Genomic DNA, 16,202 nt, shown 5'->3' with positions numbered 1-16,202 from the left:
TGAGAGATACGTCAAAATAATCTGAAGCAAAAATGAAGGGAATTAAATGATCTTTCCAACGGCAGCTTCGATTTTACGATCGGACTTTATTTACGCCTTATATAGAGAGTAGAAACTGCAAATAGGTCCGATTTAGACCACTCTCCCCTATATTACATAAATTTATTTATTCGTAATCTATATCAATTTAGAATGTTTTTACAAAAAATAAGAAACTATAGGCGAGTTCAAGCTGGCAAAGCGGCTAGGTCTGCTTATCGAGCGATTGAACATGATTGGTTGGCTCCATAGGTAAGAACTAATCATGTTCAGTCGCTCGGTGAACAGGCTAGCTGCTTTACAAACTTGAACGCGCTCTATTGTTTCGAAAACAATGAGCATTTAGAAAATCGGGATCCTCAAAAAATCTGAGCCCCTCAAAAAATCCGGGCCCGGGGAAATCACCCCGTCATCCCCCCCTCTCGTCAGGCCTGGGGGAAAGTCGCCTATATCGTATCCTTTAACGTTTAAATAAAATTGTAACAAAAAGTACTGAAGAGATCAGAATATTTCTGTACTTATATTAAACTTTGGTTCATTGGAAATAAAACAAAACGATATTTTTACGAAAATAAATATTAAATTATTGTTTAAATTAGATTTAAAAAAAAGTAACTTTCGGTACGATTTGGAGATCGGCAGGGCTATTCTATAACTCTTAACTTTTTATCATGGTAAAAAAGCTGCGCAACGACGTTATAACGATAACGAAACTTGCGTTAAGAGTTACAGAATAGAGACCCTGGTCGTTAAATTGTACCACTGGATTCCTAAATCGTACTTCCAATCTAGCAAACAAGCTGACATTGTTTATTGTCATTTTGACATCAAAATAACATCTTTAAAGTCAAAATGACGGCAAATAACGTCAGTTTGTTTACTGGGAAAATAAACAAAAATTAATTTTAAAACTCATTTATTAATAAATTTATTTTTAATTCTGGGGATTATAGAATAGACCCCCGTTATGGAATATCACCAAAAAATATTACAAAAGGCATTTTTATTTGTAGAAATTATTTTGATTTTGCTTTTCGTTATTCACAAATATTGAAAATCTATAGTACATGTAACATGAACTACAGATTTTCAGTGCTCGTAGTGGATAACGGAATGCAACCAGTGCATTAGAATCTGCATTCACAGGCTGCATTCTGTTATTCACTGCGTTCTATGGCTACGTTTACACCGTGCATTTAGGCCGCGGCCTATACAATAGATGTCCTTGTTTATCCTGTATATTAAACAAAGATACCTATTGTATAGGTCGCGGACTAAACGCACGGTGTAAACGTATCCTATAATTTGGAATTAAGTGTGGATAAATGTTAAGAAATTGAGTATTCGTAAACCTATAATACTGTTGAAAGCCAGTAAAAATTAGTATATTAAAAAATCTTGTTCTTTGCGGAGTCCTTATTAGTCTTCAGAGTTATAGGTCTTTTAATAATTATTCGCGTCCGATGCTAATACCTAATAAACATCTATCAATCTATCAATGCGTACGAGCAGCAAGGAGATTATGGAAGTTTGCATCGCTTGCGAAAATCGTACCAGTACAATATAAAGACCAGCGACAAGTACGATTTACCCAATTCCCTCTATTTTTACAAATTTGCCAGTAGCAACATAACGTACAAATATTTTGCTAATTTGATGCTATACTCGAAAAGAGTTTAAATATCAATTATAACCCCGTAGTACACTATAATTCAGTTATACCCATCTTGTACTGATAACATTTTAGGTAAATTGTATAAAAATTTAGATCACACACCGAACAAAATCAATTTTGAATGTTACTCGTAAACAGACGACTCGAAGACAAAACAAAAGTGACAGTTCTTAAATCATGTTACTGGCGTTACATAAGTGTTATCATCTTTAAAAAAAAATGTTTCATTTAAAAAATACAATGGAGATACGATTTAACCGTCGGTACGACTTAGCCAACTCTCCCCTAATGGTGAGTGAACAGGAGTCTTAAGGTAATTTAATAACAAGTCCAAATTTAAAGCGTCAGTTTCTCAAGTCTTTAAATTTTTTATTCTGCTAGAATTTTTAGTTTCGTGATATCTAATTCTCCTTTGTTGAAATCTTAAGGCGAGAGGATTTTAAGACACCCTGTATGACGAAGGTGATGAACGAGAGAACGGCGGAGTTTACTGTCGCGTCGACGACCGGGATGAGTGAGAGAGAGAGAGAGAGAGAGAGAGAGAGAGAGAGAGGGGGGGGAGGTGAGAAGGATGGAGGGAAAGGGTGGAGTCAAGAATTTAGTTTGGTGAAACGGAAGACCTGGCCGTAATGAGTTTCCTATTAGATTTGGTTGCCCGGGTTGCCAGGCAACAACCTGGGTCGCCGGAACTTACAATCCCCGTGGCGTTCGCGGCCAAGTTCTCACCACCGCTTCTTCATGCTCTTCTACTTTTTCTGTGGCTTCTTACCCGCCGATGAGCGAACGTCGCACGTCAAACGTCACAAAGTAACAAATTCTGTTTAATGGCGCCTTGGCGTAATGCGTGGGATCGTGGTAGTTTGCATCTTGAACAGGCGAGTGTTTTGAACTAATTGACCGGTTTCAAGGACTGGTTTCACCAACATCGACTTCGGTTGGTCAACCCCTTCGGAATCATAGTCTCTAGTCTGAACGTTACGGATAGAGCAGGAAAATTGAGTAAACACACTTAGCGTTAAGTGACGTTGGTGTAACCGGCCCTAAATAGCTAATGAGCTACGGTCGACTGGCTCGTTTCAAACCTTAACTGCTGCGAGGTAATGTTTCACACCATTAAGCGAACAGCTAACATATGTGATTTATCTGAGTTCCGAACAGTTTGCAAAAGTTATATCTGACTCAGCAATCGAGATTAATTATCGAGGTTTAACGCAGAAGGGAAGGAATGCATGTAGAAACTAAGAAATGTGAAACGCACATAAGAAATTTAAGAGATTGGCGATCCACAGTGGAGACAAAGAATTTGGATCTAAATTACGTATCGATCCGTAAATTAAAGTAATAGTTTTTAAAGAACTTATAAAGGGAGGATAGTGTACACGTAGATTTTGCCTAACTTCAAATATACGAGTATTTCAGTATTCTCAATTTTAATGAGTGATTTTGTTGTTTTGATTTATCTTTATTTTTATTTTTATTATGCTTAATATACAAATGTTTAATATATGATTCTTACCTTTATATGTTTTATTCTATTGATCCAAACAATTATATATATTTTGTAATTTTCACTGCTAACGAAAACTGTATAATACGGTTGAAATGTTTGGTATTGTTAGAATTGGTCCAAATGTATACAGACACATTAAAATTCTATTTTTTTAACAACTTGTATCAACATTATTCGTTATTGGCCATTAACCTCTCCTGATTACTTTTATCTTCCACTAATTTATAGCCGAGTGGTATGATGCAATATTCAAGTATTCGCGAGAAATTTACATTGAAAGTTTCTCGTGCACCTTCTGCACTGAGTACGCGCCTTCTGCACTGGTTGGTAGAGAACAAGCGTTGTGCAGCGCGGAATTTTTTTATTTATTATATGACCTCTCTTGCTTCATTTGATTATTTGGTTCATTTAACGTTAGTCGAGCAGAAGCTACAGTTTTTTTCGATACGCAAGGCGCACGAGAAACTTTTATTTTGCAAATTCCTCGCGAATACTTGAATATTGAGTGGTACTTGCTTATGAATTAATTGGAGTTAAGTACTAAAACATATTTAAAGTCGGGCGAAATTCGTGTGTACACTATTGTCTTTCTCTTGTTAGAAATTGGAAATTTTATAAGACGAATCGATATAAAAAAAAGACTCGAAGAAAACTAATGCTTAGATGAGAGTTTAATAATTAATCGATCCCGGAAGCTGGAATTCATTATTCGGAAGTTCAAGAAAATAAGAATCTGTTTTAAGAATTCAAAATGAACACGCCTACAACTTAGGAGTTGAATTTCCAATTCCAAGCGTCTATTTATATCCAAGGATAGACAAAGATACAGTTTCTCGACACAATTCTTGAGCATCTAAGATTTCCAGGTGCAAAAAAGCAGGAGATTTGGCTCTCCTGAAAATCCAGGATTCCAGGACTGGAGGGATCTAAGTAGGTATCACCGAATTGGGATCGAAGGCATCTGTCATGACTTACCTAGAATACCGAGTCTATAGTTGATGGTGACGACGACGACGCCCCCGTAACTTGCCAGGACGCTGCCATCGTAAGGATTTCCACTGCTCCATTCGTAGCTCTCGCCATGCACGAACACAATCACAGGATACCTTCTGCCGCCACCGTCCCTCGCGCCAGCTGTAATCAATAAAATTATCCTGTGATCGATCGACAGTCTCGACACCTGATAGTTCACGTCTCGCGGCCTTAAAAGGTCATTTTTCAGTCTTTTAAGACTTTCCACGAAGTTTTGACAGTTGGGTAAAGAATTACCATGTCCTGAAGAAATGCAAACTTTACGTATCAGCAATCGAATGGTCATATCCTTTAAGTCGTAAATTATCGCGTAATTTACAAATAGACACACCTGGTGATAAAGATAGAATATATTTGAGAAATTTAAATGCACAGGAAAGAATTATGATTCCGTTCGAGTTCCATCGACGAATAAATACATGCACAACAAATCAATAAATAATATTGATCGACAAAATTTAATATTATGTTAAATTAATATATGATAGGGCATTTCCTATCGTATTTTTTGCCCTGATGTGTTTCAAATTTGTTTGCCAAATTTATGAGGAGAGCTGAGTTTATGAATATAACATGTATTTAAAAATTCCTTATCTCTTCTACTTAGACATAAATAAATGATTCATAGGAAATAGCTACTGAATTTAATATGATTTTCTATTCATATTATAAAAGACTTCAAACCAAAATAAATCATTTTAATTAAGAAAAAGATTATACGACAAACTGTGTTGTTAGTAAAATATACAAGTTTTTAAAAAGAGAGAGATATTGATTACAAAAAAAAAGTTAAAGCTTGTAGAATAAATTCTAACTCATTTTTAAAATCAACATCAAAAGATACATAAGAATTAGTCAAAATTACTCATTTAATAAAATCATTGTCAAATAGTATAACTGCTGTGAATTGATCGATACACATAACACGAGTAAAAGTAATAAAATATTCCATTTAAAAACAAATAAATGTTTAATAATAAATAAAAATCAGTGTAGGTTTATAATTTAATCTATAATATCATTTTAAAGATATACATGTTAAGTATGTAATACGCGAATTATTTCGATGCTCATTCGAGTTCTACACCTAATGGACAAGCTGTGCGTGTTGGGCGACGTGTCACCTATCGCTTTTGATGTAATTAAAACAGGCGGCACAACGACGGCGGTGACTCGTACACACGAAAGGGGTGCGTCAATCTGATTTGCCATGGTAATGCCGGAAGGGTGAACACGCGAGGGTGATCGCTGCGGCCAGACCGAGCACCGGTCATAATTCAACAAATCACGCGTCATCATCCTCGCGATAACGGCCCGCATCACGATCACCCTGTTGCCTTCTACATCCCTTCCTAATCCCTCGTGAAATGCAATGATTCCATGACAAGTCTCATCGATTAGTTTATAATCAGTATATCTGATATTTTTAATAACACTGCAATAATTTTTATTTTCAGATTTAGCTTAATTATTAAAAAAATATATTTAGATTAATTTGTGTGTGTGTGTTTCCTTTTTCATTTTAATGGTAGCCGTGATTTAAAATTTATATATAATCTCAGAGTTGGCTTTATACAGTCTTCTGATTTGAAATATTAAACTGCAAAAAATATTAAATTAAGGCTCGAAAAAATTTAATTTAATTTAATTTAATTTTTTCCCTTTAAGGTTTATTTTCTAGAATTCTTCAGAAGCAATTTAAATTAATAACGTAAACTTTCTCGCAAGATATTACCCAAGAGACGAGATTTTGATATTCATTTGCACTCTTGATAAAGTTAATTTGCGAAACGAATCTTGCAAGAATGAACGTGTTGCGGAAAATGGACAGCATCAATGTGATTAGGGGAGTAAACGGCCGCTTGATTGACCGTCCAGAACGATGATGATTCGGTAGGCAAATCAATTAATGGACCACAACTACGTCAGCTAATTATTATTTTCATTATCGTCCTTGTAGCTTCCTCACGTGCTTCCTAATTGCGCTTCCGCCGATTGCTCGAAATACACGTCCCCAGATATATGTTATCCCATGTTAAAACCCATTTTATACGGCTGGGAATTCACAGGAGAATTCTGTTACTAATTGTCTACATGTAACATCTGAAGTGCTGAAACCAACTAATTTCTTGCAATTCTTTTTGAATTTCTTAAAACTCCTGTTCATTTATCACTACTACCTCAGTTTGTGATGTCAGAAGCGAAAAATATATAATAAAAATTGCAAAACATATTGATATGGAAATATATTTTAATAAAACAACATTTACAATCGACAGAACCACATATTAAATATACTGAAAATTCTCCTTTTGTGTCGTTAACTGATAAATAACCATATATCTCGAAATGAATTATTCATAATAAAAAACAAAATGAACCATGTTTACAGTTATAACACATTGTCGAAATAATAATATAGAAATAAATACGTTTCAATTTTTTCCAAAACAAGAAGATAGTTTTTGTGTATGTTTTATAAGTTTATTCTATCGATTGTAAATGTTGTTTTATTGAAAAATATTTCTCTTCAAATAGTTTGTAAGAATTTTTATCGTGTGTTTTCTGGATTGTATGACATCACAATCAGAGATAGTAGTGAATGAATAGGAGTTTTAAGTTTACAATATCTTTTTTCTTCTTTCATATAAAGCAAATTAATGCAAAATAAAGAATAAAGTTTTCCTTGATATTTTTAAACATTATCAACACAACTTTATACAATAGTTAAATATTATACATATTAAGTTTTGTATATAAAATTATAATTTACAAATCTTCAAGAGTTCTTATAATGCCCGTTTTCACTGATGTAGATTAACTTTAATTTTGGATGAACTTACTTTTTATCTTTTAATAATTCTTAGAACTAACAAAAGATAAAGAGTAAGTTGAATTGAGATTAAAGTTAATCTACATTGGTGAAAATGGGCATAAAAGTAGAAAAGTTTAATAATATCCGGAGCATTAAGGTTTGGAGAGCAACAAATACGAGAATTCAAAATTTACGACATTTGAGAATAAAAATTGGAATCCGAGATAAGAAGATCTAACAATACGAAAGGGAGAATACGTGGTTTATCTGCAAACGCCAATTTTCGATATCAAATCCGTGAATCCGGAATTCGGAGTATTGAAGGATTTCGCAATCGCAGCTCTGCATTTCTCGTAAACAAAGAATAAGAATCTCATTTTCCCGTTGTGGAAGGGAAAATCGGGATTTCAACTTATCCGGCCTCGTGGCGGCCGCGATACATTATTTCAGCCGTGAATAAATTTACAAGCGCCCTGTCAATATTTGATGCGATCCACAAACAATTTGCTGGGGCGCCTCTAACGGACTTTACATATTCATAAAGCGGTGCTCCGTAGTTTGATATCGTGGATGGTAAACGAGAACTACCTACGTTCCCGTTAGATCGCTTTATTTTGCAAACTCGATATTGCGCATCCGCCTTCTTAGGAACGCTTCCTTTAATCCTTTCGGACCCCTGGCGAATGCCGCTAACAGATAAAACCTTGTACATTTACGCAGGAATCGAAATTGTATCTTTTCTAATATTTTCTAACTCGACTTTGTCATCAAGATTTAATTTTAATTCTTGTTGTCATTCTCGTAGTATTTGAAAATACAAGAGTATCAAAAGAGAAAACTGATTAAATAAAAATATGGCTTTAATTTTTTTCATTTAATCAGATTAAATAAACATCGAAATTTCGTTAAATTTAGATTTTCACTACCACAATATTTGATATCCTAAATTGAACGGATTTAAAAAATAAAATTTTCATTAAATTCCAATAAGTTATTTCTATGCAATGGTATAAATATACGAATATTAAATGCTCGTTTACCATGATAATTAAAAGAATATTCGTTTTTTTAAATTTCTTTTTTTCTAATTTAATCTCTAATCTTATTTTTTACTCTCCGACTATATTTCGTTCTTTTGAAATACAAATATTACATGTAGACAGAGAAAAAAGAGACGAAGAAAATACAAATATATATATATATATATAGAGAGAGAGAGAGAGAAAGAGAAAGAGAGAGAGAAAATTGAAAAGGGTTAACGTTGGGATAAACCTGCACAATGATGCGCAGCAAGGTCGGGTGCAACTGAGGTGCAGCGCACTTTATCGCATCGTCCTGCGAGTTACAGTGACACAGGCAGGATTACGGTGTACAGATAAGGATGACGACGGTGCGGTTATCACGGCTGCATTCATTGCTTGTATTCACAGTAGAATCGCCGCGGTAAAAGCTTACATACAGTCCAAGAACGACGTGCACGCTGGATACGCTCGTCTTATTAGAGACGTCCTCATGACTGCTCTATGTGGCCACTCAGGACAACGACGTTTATCGTCCCCGTAAATATCTTATCATTCCCATTCCCCCGAATTTCTTTGCAATATAATTGTTTGCTTTAGGTAAAGAGAACCTGACAACTTGTAAAGATAGAAAAGTTAGTAATTCGAGAAATAAAATAAGCTGAAATTGAAAGATTAAGATATAATAAAAACGTAATTTAAAATAAAATTGAATAAGATTCGAAAAATGCCAAATATATATATATATATGTGTGTGTATAAAGGACAATAAGAACATTTTAGAGTGAAAATATATGAATGAAAATTAAATAATTTCAGAAATTAAGGATGTGAGCAAATGAATGAGAATTAAATTGAAAATAAACTGATTTTAACAGTAAAAAAATAAGGTACAAAAAGATTCAACAATGAATATTAATTTTAAATATTCAAGTTATAATAAAAAGTTGAATAATTTTACAACTTAATACAGTAGAAAGCGTTTTTATTTGTGTTAGAAACAATCCATTTAAGTCCTCATTATTTTGCATTAAATTTTTAATATAACCGAGTGTTAATTCAACATAAATTGTCATTTGAATATTTTGGATTAAATTGATATTTAACATGTCTTATGTTAAAATACACAATTTATGAGTAAGGGAACAAATAACATAAAAATAATGGTTTTAAAACGTAACTTAAAACATATGATAAATGAATAAAATGTGTTAACGTATCAAAAATGTTAAATTTATTCGAACATGTTAATTTAACATATTTTAAATATTAATTTTAATGCTGAAATATGATTGCTTAAAAATTGTGTCACGTTCTTTGTATTAATTTTTTACATTTGTGTTACGTTCTAACATATTTAACTTGTGTTAATTAACACAAAAATTTGAGTGGGCCGTTTAAAACATATAAAATGTGTTAAATTGAATACAAATTTTTCAACAGTTAAGATTTTGAGCCAATCTGAGAATTTTCCGATTCGAGTATTTTCAAATTCAACGATCATAAACGCAGCTTTTGGTTCGAACTCGTTCCGGCTGCTATGCCAGATCCTTCACAGGTAAATTCTCCTCCATATCGGTTTAACCATCTCCTTGATTCTGTCGATATAGATTCTATCATTTTCTGAATTGACGCGCTTCAATACGTACGAATGGATTTTAAATCGACGAGGAAAAATGACATTTTTTGCCGCTTTTGCATCTCATTTTTTGACGCATTTCTGCATTGGGACTACCAATTTTTTTGGACTGGTTGGAATATCGAGAGCGTTACATCATAAAAATGTCGTTAAAAGTTTTTTATTGCGTCATTATTTTCTTTAATCGAAAAATTCGAGATGGAAAATTCCCAGAAAAAGAGAAATCGGTAGCGTTGGACGATGACATGAACATGGCCTATCGTTATTTTTATGCTCAACGGTACCACGTCTCTTGTTAAAAAAACATGTCTAAAAAATTCTCAATACAGTTTTTTTAGTGTTTTTTAATTTATTTTTCTCCACGAACTTTCTTCGTGTAATTTCAAATAGACTTTATTCGCACTCTTTTACATTTTCTTGCGTAATACCTCCATTCTCTGACATCCCTTTGGTGTAGACGTTGCGATATATTTAAACAGAAATAACATTGTGAATTTCTGTTTAACGCGTTAACTATGTGTTCAGTCGTAAGTCTGACACAGGAATCGGTTCTTTTATCCAGTGAACAATCTTCAACTACTTTACATATCCCTTTAGCCACCCCTCTTATGCCTGTGAGAGAGTGAGGGAGTCTCCATTTCCAGAATCTGTTTTAAAGGTATCCTAGTGGAGAAACAGGTTGGAAGAATGGAAAAAATGGGAGAATCATTTAAGATTTTCGTACTTTTCGGATTTTCAACCCCCTGCAAGCGCCGATAAGGGGCGCATAAAAGAGCATAAATGAGTTCCTCCATCGGTCGAGATTTTCGCGTCGTAAAATTTCGTTCCTAGATATGTAAAAAACACTGCGACACTTTTTTTCTTCGTCCGTTCGTTCATTCGTTCGCTCATTTGGTGTTCGTGTAATCGGCCGCATTATATGCGCCCTCGTTCCGAACAGTTGGCGGATAATTTCGAGCAGCCCGAGGGAAGTTTTGCCATTATCTCGGAACGAGATTTTTCGAGCGCAACTGTAGGGATTGTGATTAAATAGTTATGGGAAAGAATGGAATATACTTCTATGGAAACACAACAAGAGAGAAATAAAAAAAGTCAAATTCCGTCCAAATACAATTTTTTTCTATTCTCATACAAAGTAGATAATTTTGTAACAAATTAAATTTTTGTAAATTAAAATTTGACGACATCAAACGTTTCATGTTTCATAAACTTTCAGAATATTTTATGCCATTAAAATCTAATTTAAAAACCTTTTATTGCGGTATTTAATATAGTAATTGAAACAGGTATTCCTTGTCAGTAAAATTAATTAAGAATCTTATTGTCATAATATTTTAAAAGATTAAAAAAAGAATTTTGTCTGAAAAATTCTTAGTCTTTCTTTTAAGGAACATTGAAAAACTTTAGGTTTTCAAAATGATCATAAGAAAATATTTTCTAGTGCAAGCCGAGTCAAGAGATGCGGCAACAGTTGCCAGAGGGAACAATCAATAGTCGGAGACAACTGTGATGTGACGTGACGAATTCAGAGCAGTCAGTAAATTTTCTAGACAAATGGAGTAATGGAGTAAAGAACTGTCTCGTTCTCTTTCCTTTCTTATTAAATTCAGACATTTTATTATTAAGGAAAGAATTTTTTGACATATTTCGACTGGTGAAGGAGCTCATCAAATCGGTTCGATGCGAATGCCAATTTAAAAATAAAGTAAATATGAGAAATTGCTCGATGAAGACTTGAAGCTATGCTGCGTAACAACTTTCTTTATTCGCGGTCCGCAAAAGCTTTCGTTGTTAATGATATTTCGTTAATTAGAATCGGCAATATTAAAATCCCATTTAAACGCTAATTAAAAACCTTTTCAATATCTCCGATTAAGAGAGACTTTAGTAGACTGCATCGTCAGACGATAATTGCGCCGTAAATTTTTTTAAAATCACGGTCTTATTTTGCGTAACAAGATGCAGATGACAGTTCATATAATCACACACACATACACACACACACACACACACACACACAAATAATAATAAAAAATTGGTAGAGGCTGCATTATTCTTTCTCTGCAAAAGGATGAAATTAGAAAATAATGCGAAGAATTTCATGCTTTTTTGAATGAGGTATAAGATAGAAAAGCAATAAATGATATAACCGAACGAAAATAAATAAATGATAGATATGTACAGTGAGTGTAAAAAGTATTCTTACAAGGCAAAGTAAAAAGAAAGCCTTACCTAGAAAATAAATATTAATTAGTAATTTTACATAATAAATACGTTCTGTTCTAATATAAACGATAAAGTTTTACGTGTTCCTGATCTTAAAAGCTAAATTTCTAGATGTATGAATATATTTTGTGCGTCCAAATAATACAATTTTTCATTTTTGCTTATTTTTAAGATAATGTATTTTATTCAATTATTTATTACATCTTTTTAGGTAAAATAATTTTGAAAAATATATAATAGTTTATTTTATTCTTTATTGTTATGAATAAATTGCTAATTAATGTTTATTTTTTTTAAACAAGGTTTTTTTAAGGATATCTCTCCTGTACGAATATTTTTTGCGCATTCACTGTATTATATACACAATATTAGAAATTATATTGTCAAGATTGATTTACAGACAAATATTCAAGTCAATAAGTAGATTTAATAAGGAAGATTTCAGAATTTGACGATGTTTCGAGTCCTGCCTTCTCCATCGAAAAATTTTTGCACTGCAGTGATTTTTTAATACCCCATGTCTCGGGAGCATCGGATTCGCGTCGGCTACAAATCTCGACCGGGGGGAACACCAACAAAGCTTCGCGATTTTGCTGACAGTGTCTGTCGTCGACGATGGCACTTGATAGATGATAACAACCGGTTTGCCTCTCGCCTACCGGAAGCCATTCACGACGGCACAGCTGGATGTGAGGACGGTAAACAGCCGTGACGCACGCGGTTTTGGAACGCGAACATGAAAAAGCGGAGGGGAGCAAAAAAAAAGAAAATAATTAATGAGAGCGAAGCTATTGTCATGTATCGCCCTGCCTGATGATGGATCGCGATGGGGTTATCGGCGCGAGCTCTCATCGCCTGTCTGCTCGATGATGACCCGTTTATAAAGCGGATTTTCTGCATGCCAACATTGCCTGCTTGACGTTAAAAAGACTATCTACGGTTTATCAAAAATATTGTTTATTTAAAAATAAAGTTTATTTATTTTTATAAGTTACTAATTGATTGTACATTATTAACAATACGAATATATATTTTGTATAATTGCTATAAAAATATTATTAGTAACAATGTTAGCAAAATACAATTAAGGACAGATTTATGTCCGTATTCATAGTCAGACCTTATATTTAAGGTTTCCTTAAATTTATTTTTAGGTGCTCAGTAGTCAATAAAATGATTCGTAGAGCATTTGAACATAAATTTAAGGAAGCCTTAAATATAAGACCTGATTACGAATACAGGCATTAGATCCGAAATATTATTTATAATACGCAAAATACATTTGCATATACATAGGGGAAAGTTGCCGAATGCGTACTGGTCGTATCTCATCAATATTTTATATTATTAGTTAATATAGGCAATATTTAGTAACAATAATATAAAATATATGAGAAATGAGTAATATGGACAAAATATAATAGCCTACATCTTGTTTTATAGATGTTAGCGGCGTTTTAAAAAATCAGGTACATCTGATATTAATTTTTAATCAACTTATGTAGCTGATAACAATGCGCTCATCTAATTTTATTATAAATTTTTGTATTTTTATAAAAGAAGATTTATTGTAGAGTATTTTACATTTACTGTATATACATATTTGCAACTATTGTAAAGATTAAATCGATATTTTTACAAAATTCATCAAGTTTCCTAAATCTTACCATCAAAAGATAAGGCTGATAACTGACAATAATAAAACTAATAATTGGTATCAATATAAATATTAAGTGCAAAAATGTATATAAGCAAATTTTTGGTGTTATTTTTTTTGTTATTGTTATTTAATAATTATAAAATATTTGATTTTCTTCAATAAATTATTAAAATTAGGTATTAATTAATTATTAGGTATCAGTTAATTCTTTTATTAATCTTATATTTTTAACTGTTTTCATTCATAAATTCAATACTTTAAAAGGAAATACGGTAAAAAATACCTACAGGTACGATTTAAGCGATCGGTTGCCTAAATCGTACCTTTTGCAGCATGTTACAAAAAGATTTATAACAAATTAATTTGTTATTGGTGGAAAATTAAACATGTAATAATAAGCGTCCAAAACCTCAAGCTACAATTTCTAATGTTCATTTGCATACAAAACAGTGCCAAATGGAAAATAAAATAAAAAATAGGTTAAGTGGTACGCATTCAGCAACTTTCCTCTATATAGGGCATTTCACGTGAAAGGAGTCCACCTAAAAATAAACTGTTTGGAATCTTTAAAATAATTGTGGAAACGCCCTGGTAGAAATTTTATGCAGTATACGATTGGTTATTGGGAAATTGTATTGACTTTTATCTAGTAATTGAACAGCAAAACTGTTCAGAATACCAATCACGATGTAACGCTTTTCTCGCAGTTACTGCACAATAAAGAATTTCAAAATCTGAATACAATTACTAAGTAGTAAGAGAACAATAATACTAGAATGTACGATTTCTTATAGGTTATTTGTGTGTTTAGGCATTATGAAATGCTTAGATAATAGGAACAAGAAATATATAAGGCACATGGCGATATCAATTAAATTTCAATCAATCCTAAATCGCTGTACATTATAGTATACGGTTTCTAGTAGGTTGAAGTCTATTGTCTGTGTACAAAAATGTTTTTGTAGATTTTGGAAGTGTTGGCAGTAATCGATGCCTTAATATTTGTAATAACTTATCACTGTGCAGATGAGGTATTCTAGGTGATACTAACCATTTCCGTAGCTCCTTTATTTCATTAAAATCGTCTTTATTAGACTCTAAATTGAAGGTATAATTTTCATGCGGCTCTTCATTTATGTCATTCACATAATCTGAATTATTCTACACAAAATTAATATTATATTAACGTAAGTAAAATAAGCAAAGTATCTATACTAAAATTCTTCACTATTCACATATATTTCATTTCTGTAGAACTCATTCGTCATTTCTAATCTTTGATATTTACTGCTTCTAACCTCATTTTTTGTCATCTCTGTGATAGTCATACATGCTGTAAATTATTTAAATTTTTCCAGTTTTTTTTTCTTTGCTCTACATTTCCGTACGCGTTCACTACTTTCACACATATTTAACTATTAACAATTTTATATATAACATAAAAATATATTCAGTTAATTATATACGTATCGCAATAATATATGCGTATACATATGACATGAGCACTGCATAACTACAATATAATATGGTAGAAAATTGGACAATTACATTTTTAGTATTGATAACAAAATTTCTTGTACAGAATTGACCCAGATATTGCCTAGTAAAACTGCTTTAACTAATTTTGCCCAGTTGCTACGTAGTATTTTTGTACTATAAAGAGAAATCAGTAGTACTAAATAGTAACTAACTGGATGCTCAGTCAAACTGCATAAATTTCTACCAGGGATGTAAGTAGACATATTGTTATTTCGTCATACATACGTTTAGTGGAATAGTAAAGCATGTTTGTATTATTAAGTATGTTTGCATTATTTGTAAATTTTTCATGAACCGTACATACTCCCTTTTCCCCTATGAGTAACCATGTACTATTTAACTATTAACAATTTTATATATAACATAAAAATATATTCAGTTAATTATATACGTATCGCAATAATATATGCGTATACATATGACATGAGCACTGCATAACTACAATATAATATGGTAGAAAATTGGACAATTACATTTTTAGTATTGATAACAAAATTTCTTGTACAGAATTGACCCAGATATTGCCTAGTAAAACTGCTTTAACTAATTTTGCCCAGTTGCTACGTAGTATTTTTGTACTATAAAGAGAAATCAGTAGTACTAAATAGTAACTAACTGGATGCTCAGTCAAACTGCATAAATTTCTACCAGGGATGTAAGTAGACATATTGTTATTTCGTCATACATACGTTTAGTGGAATAGTAAAGCATGTTTGTATTATTAAGTATGTTTGCATTATTTGTAAATTTTTCATGAACCGTACATACTCCCTTTTCCCCTATGAGTAACCATGTACCCCACCCCTATGAGATATGCGGCAAAAATACAAGGTTTCAAAAAGTTTATTTTTTAATATGAAAAATAAATATTTCGGATTTCTAATATTTTTTTCATAATAGTAGACAGGACAAAGTTTTTACTGATATAGTTCGTTTACTATAAACATAGTAAATAATACACTTAATAAATTAAGTTGTTGATAGGTGCGGCGTATATACTGGAGTTACCCTATAACATTTACCACTAAGGTAAATCTCTTTAAAGAAA

At 32.4% G+C, this 16,202-nt stretch overlaps 1 protein-coding gene across 1 annotated transcript in view; it reads right to left on the bottom strand.

Annotated features, from left to right (window-relative positions):
• The window catches only part of Nlg3 (Neuroligin 3), a 76,237-nt gene that overhangs the window by 25,880 nt on the left and 34,155 nt on the right, over positions 1-16,202 (bottom strand). The window contains exons 3-4 of the mRNA XM_018453451.1: positions 14,530-14,776; positions 4,200-4,499 (exon numbers count right to left, since the gene is read on the bottom strand). Of these exons, the coding sequence (XP_018308953.1) occupies positions 4,200-4,499; positions 14,530-14,776 (547 nt within the window). The remainder of the gene's footprint in view (positions 1-4,199; positions 4,500-14,529; positions 14,777-16,202) is intronic.

The sequence above is a fragment of the Mycetomoellerius zeteki genome, unplaced genomic scaffold, assembly GCF_001594055.1.
Source record: "Mycetomoellerius zeteki isolate Tzet28-1 unplaced genomic scaffold, Tzet1.0 scaffold386, whole genome shotgun sequence".
Lineage (NCBI taxonomy): Eukaryota > Metazoa > Arthropoda > Insecta > Hymenoptera > Formicidae > Mycetomoellerius > Mycetomoellerius zeteki.
This window is presented reverse-complemented; position numbering and strand designations above follow the sequence as displayed.